The 17500-nt window shown below is 41.9% G+C and overlaps 1 protein-coding gene across 1 annotated transcript in view; it reads right to left on the bottom strand.

Moving 5' to 3' along the window:
* The window catches only part of tshr (thyroid stimulating hormone receptor), a 42690-nt gene extending 37517 nt beyond the window's left edge, over positions 1-5173 (bottom strand). The window contains exon 1 of the mRNA XM_036147670.1: positions 4548-5173. Within this exon, the coding sequence (XP_036003563.1) occupies positions 4548-4774 (227 nt within the window). The 5' untranslated portion in view covers positions 4775-5173. The remainder of the gene's footprint in view (positions 1-4547) is intronic.
* Between the last annotated feature and the right edge of the window lie 12327 nt (positions 5174-17500).

Below are 17500 nucleotides of genomic sequence, written 5' to 3'. Positions count from 1 at the left end.
TGCACACCTGCACACACACACATACACACACCACTCATTCAAAGGGCTACAAACTGCAGACGGCACACTTATAGGGAAATAAAAAAAGAGATTTCTTTCCTGCATTCACATTCGGGTAAAAAAAGAAAATGCTTCTACATATTTTTCTGCAAAACATACATGTATCGTATTGATAACAGATTTTCTTTAAATAATTATATGTTTTTATTATATCTTTAATTTTGTTTAACTAATATTTGAAATAAAAGGCACTAACTGATAATTTTTACTTGTGCATTTAAAGTAGATAAAATTGTTATTGTTGCTAGCTTTTATTTTAATGCTGTATTAGATTTTTTTTCAGAAGTCAAAGCTCCAATCCAGCAATGATATGACAATTTAGTTGAATGCTGCTTGCAAGTGATAAAACCAGTGACATTAGCTATGCTTAGTGGCAACTTTCTCACAGAAAGTTGTTATACGATAGTTGTGTGCTCTTCTCCATTATTCATCATACAAACACAACTAACTACAAGGACTTGGCTTACCATAGAGACAGCTAAAATGCAAGATATTCTACTGTTATTTTGCCCAATAAATATTGTTGTTTTTGCTATGTTTAGCAAACTGGCTTGCCAACTACATGTAAAGCTGCATTTGATTTGGCTCTAGTTTCTAGTTTGGATTTCCAACTTTAGGTATTTAAATTTTTTTTTTTAACTTTTATACCTAAAACAAGGCAATTCTGACTTCCATGTACTAACACGGCAAACAAAAACCATTTTAATTCCCATTCTTTGTTGCACATTTCTTTTAATGTGTGTGCTGTTTTTAATAACTGTGCAGCATTTGTTTCTTATGTTGCAAATTTGCTGTTAATGTACAATCTCTGTCTCTTCTTCTTCTTATTATTATTATTTTATTTATTTATTTTTACCGTTTTGGTGTATCTACATGCTTCCATTTGCCTTTCCGTTTGCTGCTGATACTTATTAACTCTCCCCACTGAGGTACAAGAATGTTTCTATTCTAGTTTATATTCATGTGTTATGTTAGTGTGCTGTTTAAAAGTAGTTTATCAGTTATGTGTGGCCTATCTGGTCATCTTGCACATAATGGGGCCTTAAATTTCGGACTTTCCAAGTCAGACTTGTATTTGATTGTTTGACTTGGATTCTGGAAATCTTAACGTCTAAACATAGGGAGAACTCATTAAAAGCTCTTAGCGTACCATGGAGAGAAGGTTTTGTACTGTTACCACGCTTTCATTAATATAGTTTGCCTTTGCTGGGATTTGCCAAATGGTCCACAAGCTACAGTAACGGGACCTTCGCTTTGTCTCAGAGAGTGGGTCCTCCCAGTCATAATTCTGATTTCAAGGGCCATTCTATTTTTTTTATCAACTTGGAAATGAGACATTTAGAACTGTGAGAACAAATTTAGCACCCACCGTAAATTAAATGTGCAGTTTAGAAAAGAAAAATGCTTACATGCATAATTACTTCCATGGGATCAGATCTAATTGAAGGTGGAGGACATTCAATTAGACTGTTAAACTTGGAATTCAGTAATCCTGACTTCACAGGACAGACAGATCACAATATAAGCACTTAGCTTACTATAGCGATAGATAACATGGGGAATTTACTGTTGCCCTGAAAAAAAGAGTTTGTTTTCGCTATTTTTAGCTAACTGGTAGTAGCTCGGCCTTCTCTTTTGTGCGCCATGTTTAGCCAACTGTTTTTATCCTACCTATACACTTTACACACACTGTGTGGTTCCCTTTGTCTTATGTTTATGTGTAATATATCACACAGTCTCAGCAGATTATGTAGTTTTAACGGAAAGAACTCAAGGGACATTTACAGATGGAAACTTCATCGGGGGAATAAGCTTATGTCTCAATGGCCAGTGCGAAAAATAAACTCACAGCGGGATTCTGTGGGGTCAATAGTGTTGGTCCGGTGAGGTCAAAGGGGTCATTTATTCCTCAACAAGAACACAACAAAATCCAAACTCATTACGCTTCATTTAGTAGAACATGCCATTCAATACATGATCTATTTTGGTCTTATTTGGGAGATATTTTTACCCAAACCGTTTATAGTGCTGTGGGGGGGATGGATTCACGTCTTTTGTCCTCCTGAGGGGCACTGGGTAAACTTTGGGCTGGAATGTGAGGAAACTGAAGTGGATACTCAAGGCATGTGGTCTGGTGAATTGAAGCAGCGATCAGGGGATAATTTTATGTGATGGCTGTAATCCAAAGGGTTGTTGAAGGATGAAGAGACATTGCGAGACACTACAAGGCAGGAATGAAAATTATAACAACATCGCAGAGAGTCTAACTGGTGCTGCGGTTGGTGAGTCCGATATGAAAGAAGATACGTTCAAGGTGGAACAATGGATTATTAACGTGGGAGCTTCATAACGGTTTTGGGCTTCACAACTATTAGCAAGACCTTCATAATGCATAGTATAGAAGAGTGTAGCACGGTACAGCATAGGGTATCAAAGCATGGTGTTAATCAAGCAAGTCTGCTTTAATAAGACAAGATTTTATAAAACTAACAGAGGATCTTGTATAATTAGGATTTAAAGTTTTTCACATTTTTTCACAAAATAATAATTTCATCCTATTGATTTGGGAGAAACCATGCATAATTGTAAAGTGGAATTAAAATGGACAATGATTTTTTCATTTTTCCATATATTATTCTGAAAAGTGGTGTGTGTGTGTGTGTGTGTGGTGGGGAGGGGGGGTGCTTGTGTACCTAAATTACCCCTATATACAATCCAATGCAACCTTTTAAAAAGTCACCTGCAGTAATTAGTGAATCTAGTCGAGCTGTGTGTGATTATGTCTCAGTGGAAATCCAGCTGGCATGTGAAGGCCTCTGAGGTCTGTTGGGGAGATCTAGTAAACAATCAGGATTATGAAGAACACAGCAGACGGATCAGGTATAAAGCTTTGGAGACGTTTCCAGAAAGCTTGGTCATGGCTGTCCACCTAAACTGACGGGCAAGGGGATGATGTATCATGAAGCAGCCAAGAGGCCCATGGTAACTCTTGAGGAGCTGCAGAGATCCACAGCTCAGGAGGGAGAGTCATGCACTCCATAAATCTGGTCCTTATGAAAGACGGGGAAGCAGAACGCTATTCGTCGAAAGAAAGCCACAAGGCGTCCCGTTTGTCTTTGAGACAAGCCGTGTAGTGGGCAGACAAAACAGGTGGTGATGGTTAAGTGCTCTGGTCAGATGTCTAAAGCTCAGTCCAGATTTATTTGAACCAAATATAAAACACTATTTGTGGCAGAAAACTAACATTCCTCACAACCCCTAAACACACCATTTCCATTTAGAAATGTTGTAGTGGCCGAATCATGCTGTGGGGATGTTTTGCCTTAAAAGAGACAGGTATGCTGGTCAGAGACTGGGAAGATGGATGTTAGAGGCCATAAAACACTTGAGACTGGAGTGGAGGTACGACTTGCAGCAGGACAACAAACCTAATCATACACAGCCTGAACTACAATGGAGTAGTTGGATCAAAGCATACTTTTGTCTGAATGGCTGGCATGTTAGACCTAAGTAGAACTTAGAACTGTTCACAGACATGCACCATTAAATCTGATTGTGCTCGAGCTATTTTGCAAAGAAGAATGGCAACAACTGGTTAGGGCATACCCCACGATTCATACCCCACGAAACATCAACAAAAAGTTGGTAAGATAATAAAAATACATATATACTAACAAACTCCCTATTCTTTCAGAAATGTTTGCTTTGGTGTTACTTGAAGTTCTGTTTTGTGAAAAAGAGAGAAAAATCGGGTGCACTGTGATTTTTCACAGTTCTCTGGTAGCTGGCGTCAGTAACACTTTGGCTGTTAATTTCGTGCCATTTTCCCAATATATTTCTCCCATATGGGGTGCTTTGCAAAGAAACGGTTTTCATTACCCACAAACCCAAATATATTGGACATCTGATTTGTCCCTCTTCCAACAATCACACGGTACCATCAGGTCAGTGTCTATAGGTAAGAAAAACAAATAAAGCCTGGCTATGCTTATGCAATAATAAAATAAAATAAATCAGACTTGCTATATAGACTTCCTGATGTCAACGAAATGTCATGCGTCGATTGTAAAGTGAACTCTCCTGTCCTCTTAACAGAGTCTGCGTGAGAAATTATGCAATTAATTATTCAGTGCCATCAGTAGGCCTACAGTCACATTTCTTCACCACTTTGCTTATTTAAGATCTGTTCAGATATTTCACAGCAAAAAAAAGAAAAAAAAAAGAAGAAAAAGTAAGAGGCTTGCGCCGCAGAAGAGTTGAATCTGCCTAAACATTAATGGACTTAGTAATACCTGAAAAGAGAATGACTGCTTAGTAGAAAGACGGCCTTAAAATCCCCGTGGGTGCACTTTGATGGAATATTATAGCGTAACGGGACTTTTTTTCTCCCCCCTCTCCTCGGGGTTAAGGGGGCTTTTAACATTCATAATGCACGAAAAGAGACAGCAGAATCGCTTTCGCAGATGTGTTTAGTGCGCCTTACTTACAGTGTCTCCGTGCTTGCTGGAAACCTCGGGAGAATATCAATGTCACTGCAGCAGATTGTGTGAGCCCTCCACTCGGAGCAGTTGCCCCCGACCGGGCAGGAGTACGCCTGCAGCTCGGTGCCGCTGATGGGGAGCGCGGCGAGCGTCAGCAGCGCGCAGGTCAGCACCTGCATGCCGGAGCGCAGCGGGTGGAAGGGTCCGATGTCCGGGCAAGTCCGCAGCGACATAGAGCCTATCTGCTGAAGTTCACAGCCTCTGGTGTGGGATTATTATGTTTTTTTTTTTTTTTTTTCTTAAAGCGGGTGGGTAGTCCTGAGAGCCCAGCGTGCCTCGCAGGGGCCCGGAGCGGAGCTGAGGAGGAGTTGGGGATGCTGCGGGGCGGACGGCTGCACCTCTGTGGTGGCTGTGTGGAGGTGGTCTTCAATTTAAGGAGAGGGTGGACTTACAAAGGCAGGGTTAGAATGCGCCCCCATCCCCGTTTTCCCCTCCCTTCTGCTTAATGTTGTCGGTAAAACACGGGCTATGCGATCATTTTGTCCGGTGGAGTCAGGGGCGGTGTTTGCGTGGATGCTACCCTGGGCAATAAGCCCCACTCTACTGCCACACCACACAGGAAGGACATACATAGGCAGTAAATTTAGGAGTTTAGCGGTAGAATATATCATACGCTCTGAGCGGGGGTTCCCAAACTTTTCAGCCTGCAGTGCGACCAGGGCCGGATTATCCATAAGGGCCTGTGGGCCAGTGCCCAGGGGCAATAACCATGGGGGGGCACCACATGACACATGCTTTAAAAATATATTTTTCATAAATTGTTATATTATTTATTTGAAATTGTTGAAAGACCATGCATTATTCGTTTTGTGAACACTGATGTCACAATGATAATAAATGATAAATAAATCAAGATTTTTTTTATTTCAACATTTTAAAATGAGATATTTGAATATTGCTCACTGCTCATATGCCTACATGTAGTTGTGTAAGTTAGTAAATTACATTACAGAAATCCCCTTGATTATATCTGATGTTTTTGACCGGAGGACAGCACGGGTAAGGGGGGGTGGGGGTGTTTTAAGGTATAGTGCCCAGGGGCACCACATTGTCTTAATACGGGCCTGCCTGCGACCCCCAAAATAACAGTGCCACAGGCTGGTGGGTGGGATCTTCTTTTTTTCCTTTTTTTTTTTTGATTAAATTATGAGAATAAAGTCGTAAAATTAAGAGAATAAAGTAATTGAAAAAAAAAACCTCTTATAGAAAGCTGCTGCCATCCCCGTGTGTTAAAATGAGTCTGTTAAAGGTTAATAGGCATGGTATTTTAATTTTCTATTTATTTATACGTCAGTAGCTCACTCTGGTTGCTTACAAAGTTTTTATGAAAGATCACGTCCTGATGGCGTATTAGTTGTTATTTTTGGTGTTTTATGTTTTACTCAATTTGTTAGCAAATAAAGCCCCTTTTTTTGTTTATTTACAATGATAACGGAACTTAGTGCACTTGCGCAACAGGGGTTAAAACAAGGAAGCGGCTAAAAAAAAAAAAACTGTGCAAAAATATATATGATTCTAAGAGGGAAAAGACTGGAATATCGCTGGGAATTCAGTATGAACGTTTGTGTTCACTGAAGTGGACGTTAAACCTGCCGAGGCTCAGATGTGACCACAGAGTTAATTGACATGAGTAAAGCGTTCTGATATGAGGTTCTTAAAGTTGCTGTAGATCAGTGTATTTAATTAATAAAAATTGGTCTTGGATTACGCCGAGCTGCCGTTTTACCACGAGGCATTGCAGAGGGTCAGGCTTGGTCTGGCATTATTTACAAGTAATTTATGAATGAAGCAAACCAGCATTATTAGGCGCCTGCCATAGCATTTGCAATGAGGAGGCAGTGCTGTGCGAAGCACAGCACTGCCTCCCATGCAAATGCATGGAGGCACCTATTACTATTCACCTCTAAACCACTCTCTTTATTAGGCGCCTGCCATAGCATTTGCAATGAGGAGGCAGTGCTGTGCGAAGCACAGCACTGCCTCCAATGCAAATGCATGGAGGCACCTATTACTATTCACCTCTAAACGGACTCTTTATTAGGCGCCTGCCATAGCATTTGCAATGAGGAGGCAGTGCTGTGCGAAGCACAGCACTGCCTCCCATGCAAATGCATGGAGGCACCTATTACTATTCACCTCTAAACCACTCTCTTAATTATTCTTTACTTATTCTTCCTTCACGATTAATGCGGCCCGAACCGTAGCGTGCACCCCCACAATTGAGGTATAAAAACGTGCGGCTCGGTCTCGAGATGTGTGCTACTACGTTTTTTGGGGTTTCGAGTTACCATGGCAACAAAATAAGCGAAAAACCACCCCCAAACAACCCCATAGGGATCAATGTTATCGGGTAGAAAGAAAGCCTAAAAAAAGTCTCAAAATGACCGTTTTCAAAGCAGTACTGTGTCGTCATGCTTTTACCTACGAACACCGTTTAACTTCCAGTTTGTAGATATATCTGTGACCTACTCAGAAGTGAAAACGGGATGTGGATATCTTTTATCGTCTCCTCACAGTTACTCCTCAAAGCTCATGTCCAAAAATTAGCGAAATCATCGTTTACAATGAAAGTCAATGACGGAATTCTCCAACCGCTAGAGTGGCCCACTCTAGCTTTTTTAAAGATTTCAAAACTCCAAACAACTTGACCTTACTCGCTCAATTTTCACTCTATGTAGACAAATTATACATCAAAACGTAGGAATTTTTGTCAGGATTCGGGAAATGTAACCCTCATTGGTGTGGCATTTATAGATTTTTCGCAAATCACCTCAGACCGACACAAACCCGAAACCTCCCCCATTCATTTCCTATGGAGCGGTTTTGAAAAATGACGTCTGAAAATCCAAAACATCACATGTTTTCGCATCGTCACTACTCCTAAACCGTTTTATTTACAGGCATGAGACTTTCACACATGAATGTCCCAACCCTTCTGGCACTCAAGAAAAATGAATTTTGTGGATAACTGTTACGGTTTTTCCACAGGAACAATTTGTTCGGGAGTAGCGAATGTGCAAAATCCTGAAATCGCTTTGGAGCTGCATTTTCCCACATCATCCACTTTTTTACATCGTCGCTGTGCCTACACCGATTTTTGTAAAAATATGAAAATGAGCTACATGGTCATCAAAAGCCTGCTGATACTCATGGTAAAAGAATTATTTTGATATCTCTTATACTTTTTGAGCTACAGCGATTTGTTCGGAACCGTTTTAAGAGGATTTCTGAAAATCCATAAAAATCCCATTTAGATCATAATTTTTTACGCCTTTATTAAACTTTTTCCAGCAAAAAACCGATAGCAAGTCTTCTTCCCCTATCCGTTACGAAATAAACACAGAAAAAATTACGTCTCTACCATTTACGGGTTCCGGAGAAATCGTGCGTTGTTCGAGGCAAAGTTCTCCATTATAATCCAATGGGACTTATTGTGACCAAAGTGTCTGCACTTCGGCCGCTGCAGCTGTGTCAGTGAGTTTCCATGACGACGGAACTCTGAGGGCCAGAGCTAGACGCTCCATTGAGATACAATGGCAACTTTCATCGCTCACTGCAGTGGCTGTGATTAATGTAGAAATCTGAAATTCGCACAGTCACTTCCTCTTAACATTTTAAAATTTCCATGTGACTTTCAGCCATGTGTCAGTTTTCTGTGCCATTTTGGATCAAACCACTTATGTTTCCAATAATGCATGCCCATATATGGCGCTACAGTGTAGCACAGATGGAAAGTGCAGGCTTTGCATGCAAGAGGTCGTGGGATCGATTCCCGGTATGGAAAACTTGGAGTTTTGTATTATAATCCTCACAGTGTGAATATCAAAACATGTGTGCTGATCCCATAAAGTATTTTTTTGTACCACGCGCCATTTTCAGTTACCATGGCAACGTTATAAATGACGTTTTTTCTCCCTATTTGAGGCACATCCCAGTACAGGATTTGGACCAAACTGAGAGAGTACACTCACCCAGTGATACCATACACAACCATGTTAGCGGCTAACGGTTAGCATGTTGCTAACCGGAATTAGCTCTAGGAAGCCTGTACAAACTTCTGCTTGACAGATTTGGTGAATTTTAGGATTTTCTCCCTTTTTAGGCACTTCTCAGTACAGGATTTCAACCAAACTAACAGAGTAACATCACCCGGTGATACTGAACACAGCCATGCTAGCGGCTAACCGTTAGCATGTTGCTAACCGGAAATAGCTTTAGGAAGGTCCTACCAACAGCTGCTTAGCCAGAGTTCTTCAACCTTTACAGACAGAGAGGGCTGTAGCTGTCAGTGAGTCTCCATGACAACGCTGCTAGCAAGAGGCTCCTAGGAGGTCCATTGACTTAACATGGCACCTTTCAACAGCCGCTGCGAGGGCTGTGAAGACCGTAGGAACCTGAAATTCGCAGTGTTACTTCCTGTTGCTATTTCTGACGGTACGGTACGCACCAAGTGGCAGGCGCCTTGCTAAATTTCTTCAGAAATTTTTCTAGTTAGGCGCCTGCCATAGCATTTGCAATGAGGAGGCAGTGCTGTGCGAAGCACAGCACTGCCTCCCATGCAAATGCATGGAGGCACCTATTACTATTCACCTCTAAACCACTCTCTTTATTATTCTTTACTTATTCTTCCTTCACGATTAATGCGGCCCGAACCGTAGCGTGCACCCCCACAATTGAGGTATAAAAACGTGCGGCTCGGTCTCGAGATGTGTGCTACTACGTTTTTTGGGGGTTTCGAGTTACCATGGCAACAAAATAAGCGAAAAACCACCCCCAAACAACCCCATAGGGATCAATGTTATCGGGTAGAAAGAAAGCCTAAAAAAAGTCTCAAAATGACCGTTTTCAAAGCAGTACTGTGTCGTCATGCTTTTACCTACGAACACCGTTTAACTTCCAGTTTGTAGATATATCTGTGACCTACTCAGAAGTGAAAACGGGATGTGGATATCTTTTATCGTCTCCTCACAGTTACTCCTCAAAGCTCATGTCCAAAAATTAGCGAAATCATCGTTTACAATGAAAGTCAATGACGGAATTCTCCAACCGCTAGAGTGGCCCACTCTAGCTTTTTTAAAGATTTCAAAACTCCAAACAACTTGACCTTACTCGCTCAATTTTCACTCTATGTAGACAAATTATACATCAAAACGTAGGAATTTTTGTCAGGATTCGGGAAATGTAACCCTCATTGGTGTGGCATTTATAGATTTTTCGCAAATCACCTCAGACCGACACAAACCCGAAACCTCCCCCATTCATTTCCTATGGAGCGGTTTTGAAAAATGACGTCTGAAAATCCAAAACATCACATGTTTTCGCATCGTCACTACTCCTAAACCGTTTTATTTACAGGCATGAGACTTTCACACATGAATGTCCCAACCCTTCTGGCACTCAAGAAAAATGAATTTTGTGGATAACTGTTACGGTTTTTTCCACAGGAACAATTTGTTCGGGAGTAGCGAATGTGCAAAATCCTGAATCGCTTTGGAGCTGCATTTTCCCACATCATCCACTTTTTTACATCGTCGCTGTGCCTACACCGATTTTTGTAAAAATATGAAAATGAGCTACATGGTCATCAAAAGCCTGCTGATACTCATGGTAAAAGAATTATTTTGATATCTCTTATACTTTTTGAGCTACAGCGATTTGTTCGGAACCGTTTTAAGAGGATTTCTGAAAATCCATAAAAATCCCATTTAGATCATAATTTTTTACGCCTTTATTAAACTTTTTCCAGCAAAAACCGATAGCAAGTCTTCTTCCCCTATCCGTTACGAAATAAACACAGAAAAAATTACGTCTCTACCATTTACGGTTCCGGAGAAATCGTGCGTTGTTCGAGGCAAAGTTCTCCATTATAATCCAATGGGACTTATTGTGACCAAAGTGTCTGCACTTCGGCCGCTGCAGCTGTGTCAGTGAGTTTCCATGACGACGGAACTCTGAGGGCCAGAGCTAGACGCTCCATTGAGATACAATGGCAACTTTCATCGCTCACTGCAGTGGCTGTGATTAATGTAGAAATCTGAAATTCGCACAGTCACTTCCTCTTAACATTTTAAAATTTCCATGTGACTTTCAGCCATGTGTCAGTTTTCTGTGCCATTTTGGATCAAACCACTTATGTTTCCAATAATGCATGCCCATATATGGCGCTACAGTGTAGCACAGATGGAAAGTGCAGGCTTTGCATGCAAGAGGTCGTGGGATCGATTCCCGGTATGGAAAACTTGGAGTTTTGTATTATAATCCTCACAGTGTGAATATCAAAACATGTGTGCTGATCCCATAAAGTATTTTTTTGTACCACGCGCCATTTTCAGTTACCATGGCAACGTTATAAATGACGTTTTTTCTCCCTATTTGAGGCACATCCCAGTACAGGATTTGGACCAAACTGAGAGAGTACACTCACCCAGTGATACCATACACAACCATGTTAGCGGCTAACGGTTAGCATGTTGCTAACCGGAATTAGCTCTAGGAAGCCTGTACAAACTTCTGCTTGACAGATTTGGTGAATTTTAGGATTTTCTCCCTTTTTAGGCACTTCTCAGTACAGGATTTCAACCAAACTAACAGAGTAACATCACCCGGTGATACTGAACACAGCCATGCTAGCGGCTAACCGTTAGCATGTTGCTAACCGGAAATAGCTTTAGGAAGGTCCTACCAACAGCTGCTTAGCCAGAGTTCTTCAACCTTTACAGACAGAGAGGGCTGTAGCTGTCAGTGAGTCTCCATGACAACGCTGCTAGCAAGAGGCTCCTAGGAGGTCCATTGACTTAACATGGCACCTTTCAACAGCCGCTGCGAGGGCTGTGAAGACCGTAGGAACCTGAAATTCGCAGTGTTACTTCCTGTTGCTATTTCTGACGGTACGGTACGCACCAAGTGGCAGGCGCCTTGCTAAATTTCTTCAGAAATTTTTCTAGTTAATATTATTCTTTATTATTCCACGATTAATGCGGCCAGAACCATAGCGTGCACCCCCAAGATATAGGTACCAAAACTTGTGGCTCGGTCGGGAATAGTGTGCTACTACTTTTATTGGGGTTTCGAGTTACCATGGCAACATAATTAGCGAAAACCCCCCCCCCCAAAAAACCCATATTAATCAATGGAGTCGGGTAGAAAGAAAGCCTCAAAAAAGCCTCCAAATGACCATTTTCAAAGCTGTACTGTGTCGCCATGCTTTCACCTACGAACACCGTTTAACTTCCAGTTTGTAGATATATCTGTGACCTACTCAGAAGTGAAAACGGGATGTGGATATCTTTTATCGTCTCTTCACAGTTACTCCTCAAAGCTCATGTCCGAAAATCAGCGAAATCATCGTTTACAATGAAAGTCAATGACGGAATTCTCCAACCGCTAGAGTGGGCCACTCTAGCTTTTTTAAAGATTTCAAAACTCCGAACAACTTGACCTTTCTCGCTCAATTTTCACTCTACGTAGACAAATTATACATCAAAACGTAGGTATTTTTGTCAGGATTCGGGAAATGTAACCCTCATTGGTGTGGCATTTATAGATTTTTCGCAAATCACCTCAGAGCGACACAAACCCGAAACCTCCCCCATTCATTTCCTATGGAGCGGTTTTGAAAAATGACGTCTAAAAATCCAAAACATCACATGTTTTCGCATCGTCGCTACTCCTAAACCGTTTTATGTACAGACATGAGACTTTCACACATGAATGTCCCAACCCTTCTGGCACTCAAGAAAAATGAATTTTGTGGATAACTGTTACGGTTTTTCCACAGGAACAATTTGTTCGGGAGTAGCGAATGTGCAAAATCCTGAAATCGCTTTGGAGCTGCATTTTCCCACATCATCCACTTTTTTACATCGTCGCTGTGCCTACACCGATTTTTGTAAAAATATGAAAATGAGCTACATGGTCATCAAAAGCCTGCTGATACTCACAGTGAAAGAATTATTTTGATATCTCTTATACTTTTTTAGCCAGAGCGATTTGTTCGGGATCATTTTCAGAGGATTTCTGAAATTTCATAAAAATGTCCTTTAGATCATAATTTTTTACGCCTTTATTAAACTTTTTCCAGCAAAAACCGATAGCAAGTCTTCTTCCCCTATCCTTTACGAAATAAACACAGAAAAATTACGTCTCTACCATTTACGGTTCCGGAGAAATCGTGCGTTGTTCGAGGCAAAGTTCTCCATTATAATCCAATAGGCTGACTTGGACAAAAGTGTCTGCACTTCTTTTAGACTGGCCCGCTGCAGCTGTGTCAGTGAGTTTCCATGACGACGGAACTCTGAGGGCCAGTGGGAGACGTTCCATTGAGATACAATGGCAACTTTCGACGCTAGCTGCAGCGGCTGTGATTAATGTAGAAATCTGAAATTCGCACAGTCACTTCCTCTTAACATTTTAAAATTTTCATGTGACTTTCAGCCATGTGTCAGTTTACTGTCCCATTTTGGATTTTACATGCTTTCCTATTGGGTCTTTGCTTCAAACAGGACCTGGCATGATGCCTAGACACGACCCACTTGGCCAATACAGCACCACCCACATGTGGGAAATGGCACTACACACCATTTTGGTCAAATGTGAGTTCTGGGCCCAGATGTGGTGAGGCTGAGTTGCTAAAGGAGGCCAATCTGACCAATGAACTTTGGTCACGTTTGGTGACATTAAGTATTGGCACCCCTATTTGAGGGCACTTCCCAGTACAGGATTTGGACCAAACTGACAGAGTACAATCACCCGCTGGTACTGAACACAACCTTGTTAGCGGCTAACTGTTAGCATGTTGCTAACCGGAAGTAGCTCTAGAAAGGTCTCACCATCTTCTGCTTCACAGAGTCTGTTCTTACTTTAGAGAGAAAGCTCCACAAGAAATTTGGGCTACGTGGCATAAAGCATCTCCAAGCTATGAGGTGTCAAACATCCAATGCTTTTCAATGGGGGACCAAACCCCTTATGGTCCCAATACTGCATGCCCATATATGGCGCTACAGTATAGCTCAGATGGAAAGTGCAGGCTTTGCATGCAAGAGGTCGTGGGATCGAAACCCGGTGTGGCAGACTAAGATTTTTGTATTATAATCCCCACAGTGTGTATATTAAAACATATGTGCTGATCCCATGAAGTATTTGTTTGTACCACCCGCCATTTTCAGTTACCATGGCAACGTTATAAACTACGTTTTTTCTCCCTATTTAAGGCTCATCCCAGTACAGGATTTGGACCAAACTGACAGAGTACACTCACCCAGTGATACCAAACACAACCATGTTAGCGGCTAACGGTTAGCATGTTTGCTAACCGGAAGTAGCTCTAAGAAGCCTGTACAAACTTCTGCTTGACAGATTTGGTGAATTTAGCATTTTCTCCCTTTTTAGGCACTTCTCAGTACAGGATTTCAACAAAACTAACAGAGTAACATCACCCGCTGATACTGAACACAACCATGCTAGCGGCTAACCGTTAGCATGTTGCTAACCAGAAGTAGCTTTAGGAAGGTCCTATCAACTTCTGCTTAGCCAGAGTTCGTCTGCCTTTACAGACATTGAGGGCTGCAGCTGTCAGTGAGTCTCCATGACAACGCTGCTAGCAAGAGGCTCCTAGGAGGTCCATTGACTTAACATGGCACCTTTTCAACGGCCGTTGCGGGGGCTGTGAAGACCGTAGGAAGCTGAAATTCGCAGTGTGGCTTCCTGTTGCTATTTCTGACGGTACGGTACGCACCAAGTGGCAGGCGCCTTGCTAAATTTCTTCAGAAATTTTTCTAGTTATTCTTTACTTATTCTTCCTTCACGATTAATGCTGCCCGAACCATAGCGTGCACCCCCACAATTGAGGTATAAAAACGTGCGGCTCGATTACGAGATGTGTGCTACTACTTTTATTGGGGTTTCGAGTTACCATGGCAACAAAATTAACGAAAAACCACCCCCAAAAATCCCATAGGGATCAATGTTATCGGGTAGAAAGAAAAACTCAAAAAAGACCTCCAAAATGACCATTTTCAACGCTGGTACTGTGTCATTCATGCTTTCACCTAACAAACACCGTTTAACACTTCCCAGTTTGTAGATATATCTGGGACCTACTCAGAAGTGAAAACGGGATTGTGGATATTTATTATCGTCCTCTTTCACAGTTACTCCTCAAAGCTCATGTCCGAAAATCAGCGAAATCATCGTTTACATGAAAGTCAATGACGGAATTACTCCAACCGCTAGAGTGGCCCACTCTAGTCTTTTTTAAAAGATTTCAAAACTCGAACACTTGACGCTTTCTCGCTCAATTTTCACTCTACGTAGACAAATTTATACATCAAAACGTAGGTATTTTTGTCAGGATTCGGGAAATGTAACCCTCATTGGTGTGTGGCATTATAGATTTTTCGCAAATCACCTCAGAGCGACACAACCCGAAACCTCCCCATTCCATTTCCTATGGAGCGGTTTTGAAAATGACGTCTAAAAATCCAAAACATCACATGTTTCGCTCGTCGCTACTCCTAAACCGTTTTATGTACAGGACATGAGACTTTCACACATGAATGTCCCAACCCTTTGGCACTCAAGAAAATGATTTTGTGGATAACTGTTACGTTTTTCCACAGAACAATTTGTTCGGGAGGTAGCGAATGTGCAAAATCCTGAAAATCGGTTTGGAGCTTGCATTTGTCCCACCATCATCCACTTTTTTACATCGTCGCTGTGCCTACACCGATTTTTTGTAAAAATATGAAAATGAGCTACAGGGCCATCAAAAGCCGGCTGATTACTCACAGTGAAAGAATTATTTTGATAGCTCTTATACTTTTTTAGCCAGAGCGATTTGTTCGGGGATCATTTTCAGAGGATTTCTGAAATTTCATAAAATGTCCTTTAGATCATAATTTTTTACGCCTTTATTAAACTTTTCCAGCAAAAACCGATAGCAAGTCTTCTTCCCCTATCCTTTACGAAATAAACACAGAAAAAATTACGTCTCTACCATTTACGGTTCCTTCGGAGAAATCGATGCGTTGTTCGAGGCAAAGTTCTCCATTATAATCCAATAGGCAGACTTGGACACCAAGTGTCTGCACTTTTTAGACTGCTGGCCCGCTGCAGCTGTGTCAGTGAGTTTCCATGACGACGGAACTCTGAGGGCCAGTGGGAGACGTTCCATTGAGATAGAATGGCAACTTTCGACGCCAAGCTGCAGCGGCTGTGATTAATGTAGAAATCTGAATTCGCACAGTCACTTCCTCTTAACATTTTAAAATTTTCATGTGACTTTCAGCCATTGTGCCAGTTTACTGTCCCATTTTGGATTTTACATGCTTTCCTATTGGGTCTTTGGCTTCCCAACAGGACCTGACATGATGCCTAGACACGACCCACTTGGCCAATACAGCACCACCTCACATGTGGGAAAGGCACTACACACCATTTGGTCAATGTTGAGTTCTGGGCCCAGATGTGGTGAGGCTGAGTTGCTATAAAGGAGGCCCAATCTGACCAATGAAACTTTGGTCACGTTTGGTGACCTTAGTATTGGCAACCACCCTATTTGAGGGCACTTCCCAGTACAGGGATTTGACCACCAAATCTGACAGAGTACAATCACCCGGTGATACTGAACACAACCATGTTAGCGGCTAACTGTTAGCATGGTGCTAACCGGTGGTAGCTAGCTCGACAAAGGTCTCACCATCTTCTGCTTCACGAGAGTCTGTCTACTTTAGAGAGAAAGCTCCACAAGAATTTGGGCTACGTGGGCATACAAGCATCTCCTCAGGCTATGACGGTGGTCAAACATCCAATGCTTTCAATGGGGGACCAAACCCCTTATGGTCCCAAGACGGCATGCCCATATATGGTGCTACAGTATAGCTCAGATGGAAAGTGCAGGGAGGCATTGCATGCAAGAGGTCGTGGGATCGAAACCCGGTGTGGCAGACTAAGATTTTTGTATTATAATCCCCACAGTGTGTATATTAAAACATATATGCTGATCCATGAAGTATTTTTTTGTACCACCCGCCATTTTCAGTGACCATGGGCAACGTTATAAACGACGTCTTTTCTCCCTATTTAAGGCTCATCCCAGTACCGGATTTGGACCAAACTAACAGAGTACACTCACCCAGTGATACCAAACACAACCATGTTAAGCGGCTAATGGTTAGCATGTGGCTAACCGGAAGTAGCTCTAGGAAGCCTTGTACAAACTTCTGCTTGACAGATTTGGTTCAATTTAGCATTTTCTCCCTTTTTAGGCACTTCTCAGTACAGGATTTCAACCAAACTAACAGAGTAACATCACCCGTTGATACTGAACACAGCCATGCTAGCGGCTAACCGTTAGCATGTTGCTAACGGAAATAGCTTTAGGAAGGGTCCTACAAACTGCTGCTTAGCCAGAGTTCTTCTGCCTTTACAGACAGAGAGAGGGGGCTGCAGCTGTCAGTGAGTCTCCATGACAACGCTGCTAGCAAGAGGCTCCTAGGAGGTCCATTGACTTAACCATGGCACCTTTCAACGCCGTTGCGGGGGCTGTGAAGACCTTAGGAAGCTGAATTCGCAGTGTGGCTTCCTGTGCTATTTCTGACGGTAACGGTACGCACCAAGTGGCAGGCGCCTTGCTAAATTTTCTTCAGAAATTTTCTAGTGATAGTTCTGCGATTCTGTCCCTAGATCTCGCCATATTGTTTATATCTGTTAATCACACTCTTGAACAAATCATGTTTTAGGTTTAAAAAGGACCATCTAAACATTATCAAGCTGGAGGCTGGGTGCATAGAACCTTGTTTTATCATGATTAAACGTTTTCTGGTCGTTTTATAACCATATTACGTGGCTATCTACTTTAAAGTTTAAGCAACTTGTAAAGTTATACTTGGGTATTGGTTTCA

The sequence above is a fragment of the Fundulus heteroclitus genome, chromosome 15 (assembly GCF_011125445.2).
Source record: "Fundulus heteroclitus isolate FHET01 chromosome 15, MU-UCD_Fhet_4.1, whole genome shotgun sequence".
In the NCBI taxonomy this organism is placed as follows: Eukaryota; Metazoa; Chordata; class Actinopteri; order Cyprinodontiformes; family Fundulidae; genus Fundulus; species Fundulus heteroclitus.
This window is presented reverse-complemented; position numbering and strand designations above follow the sequence as displayed.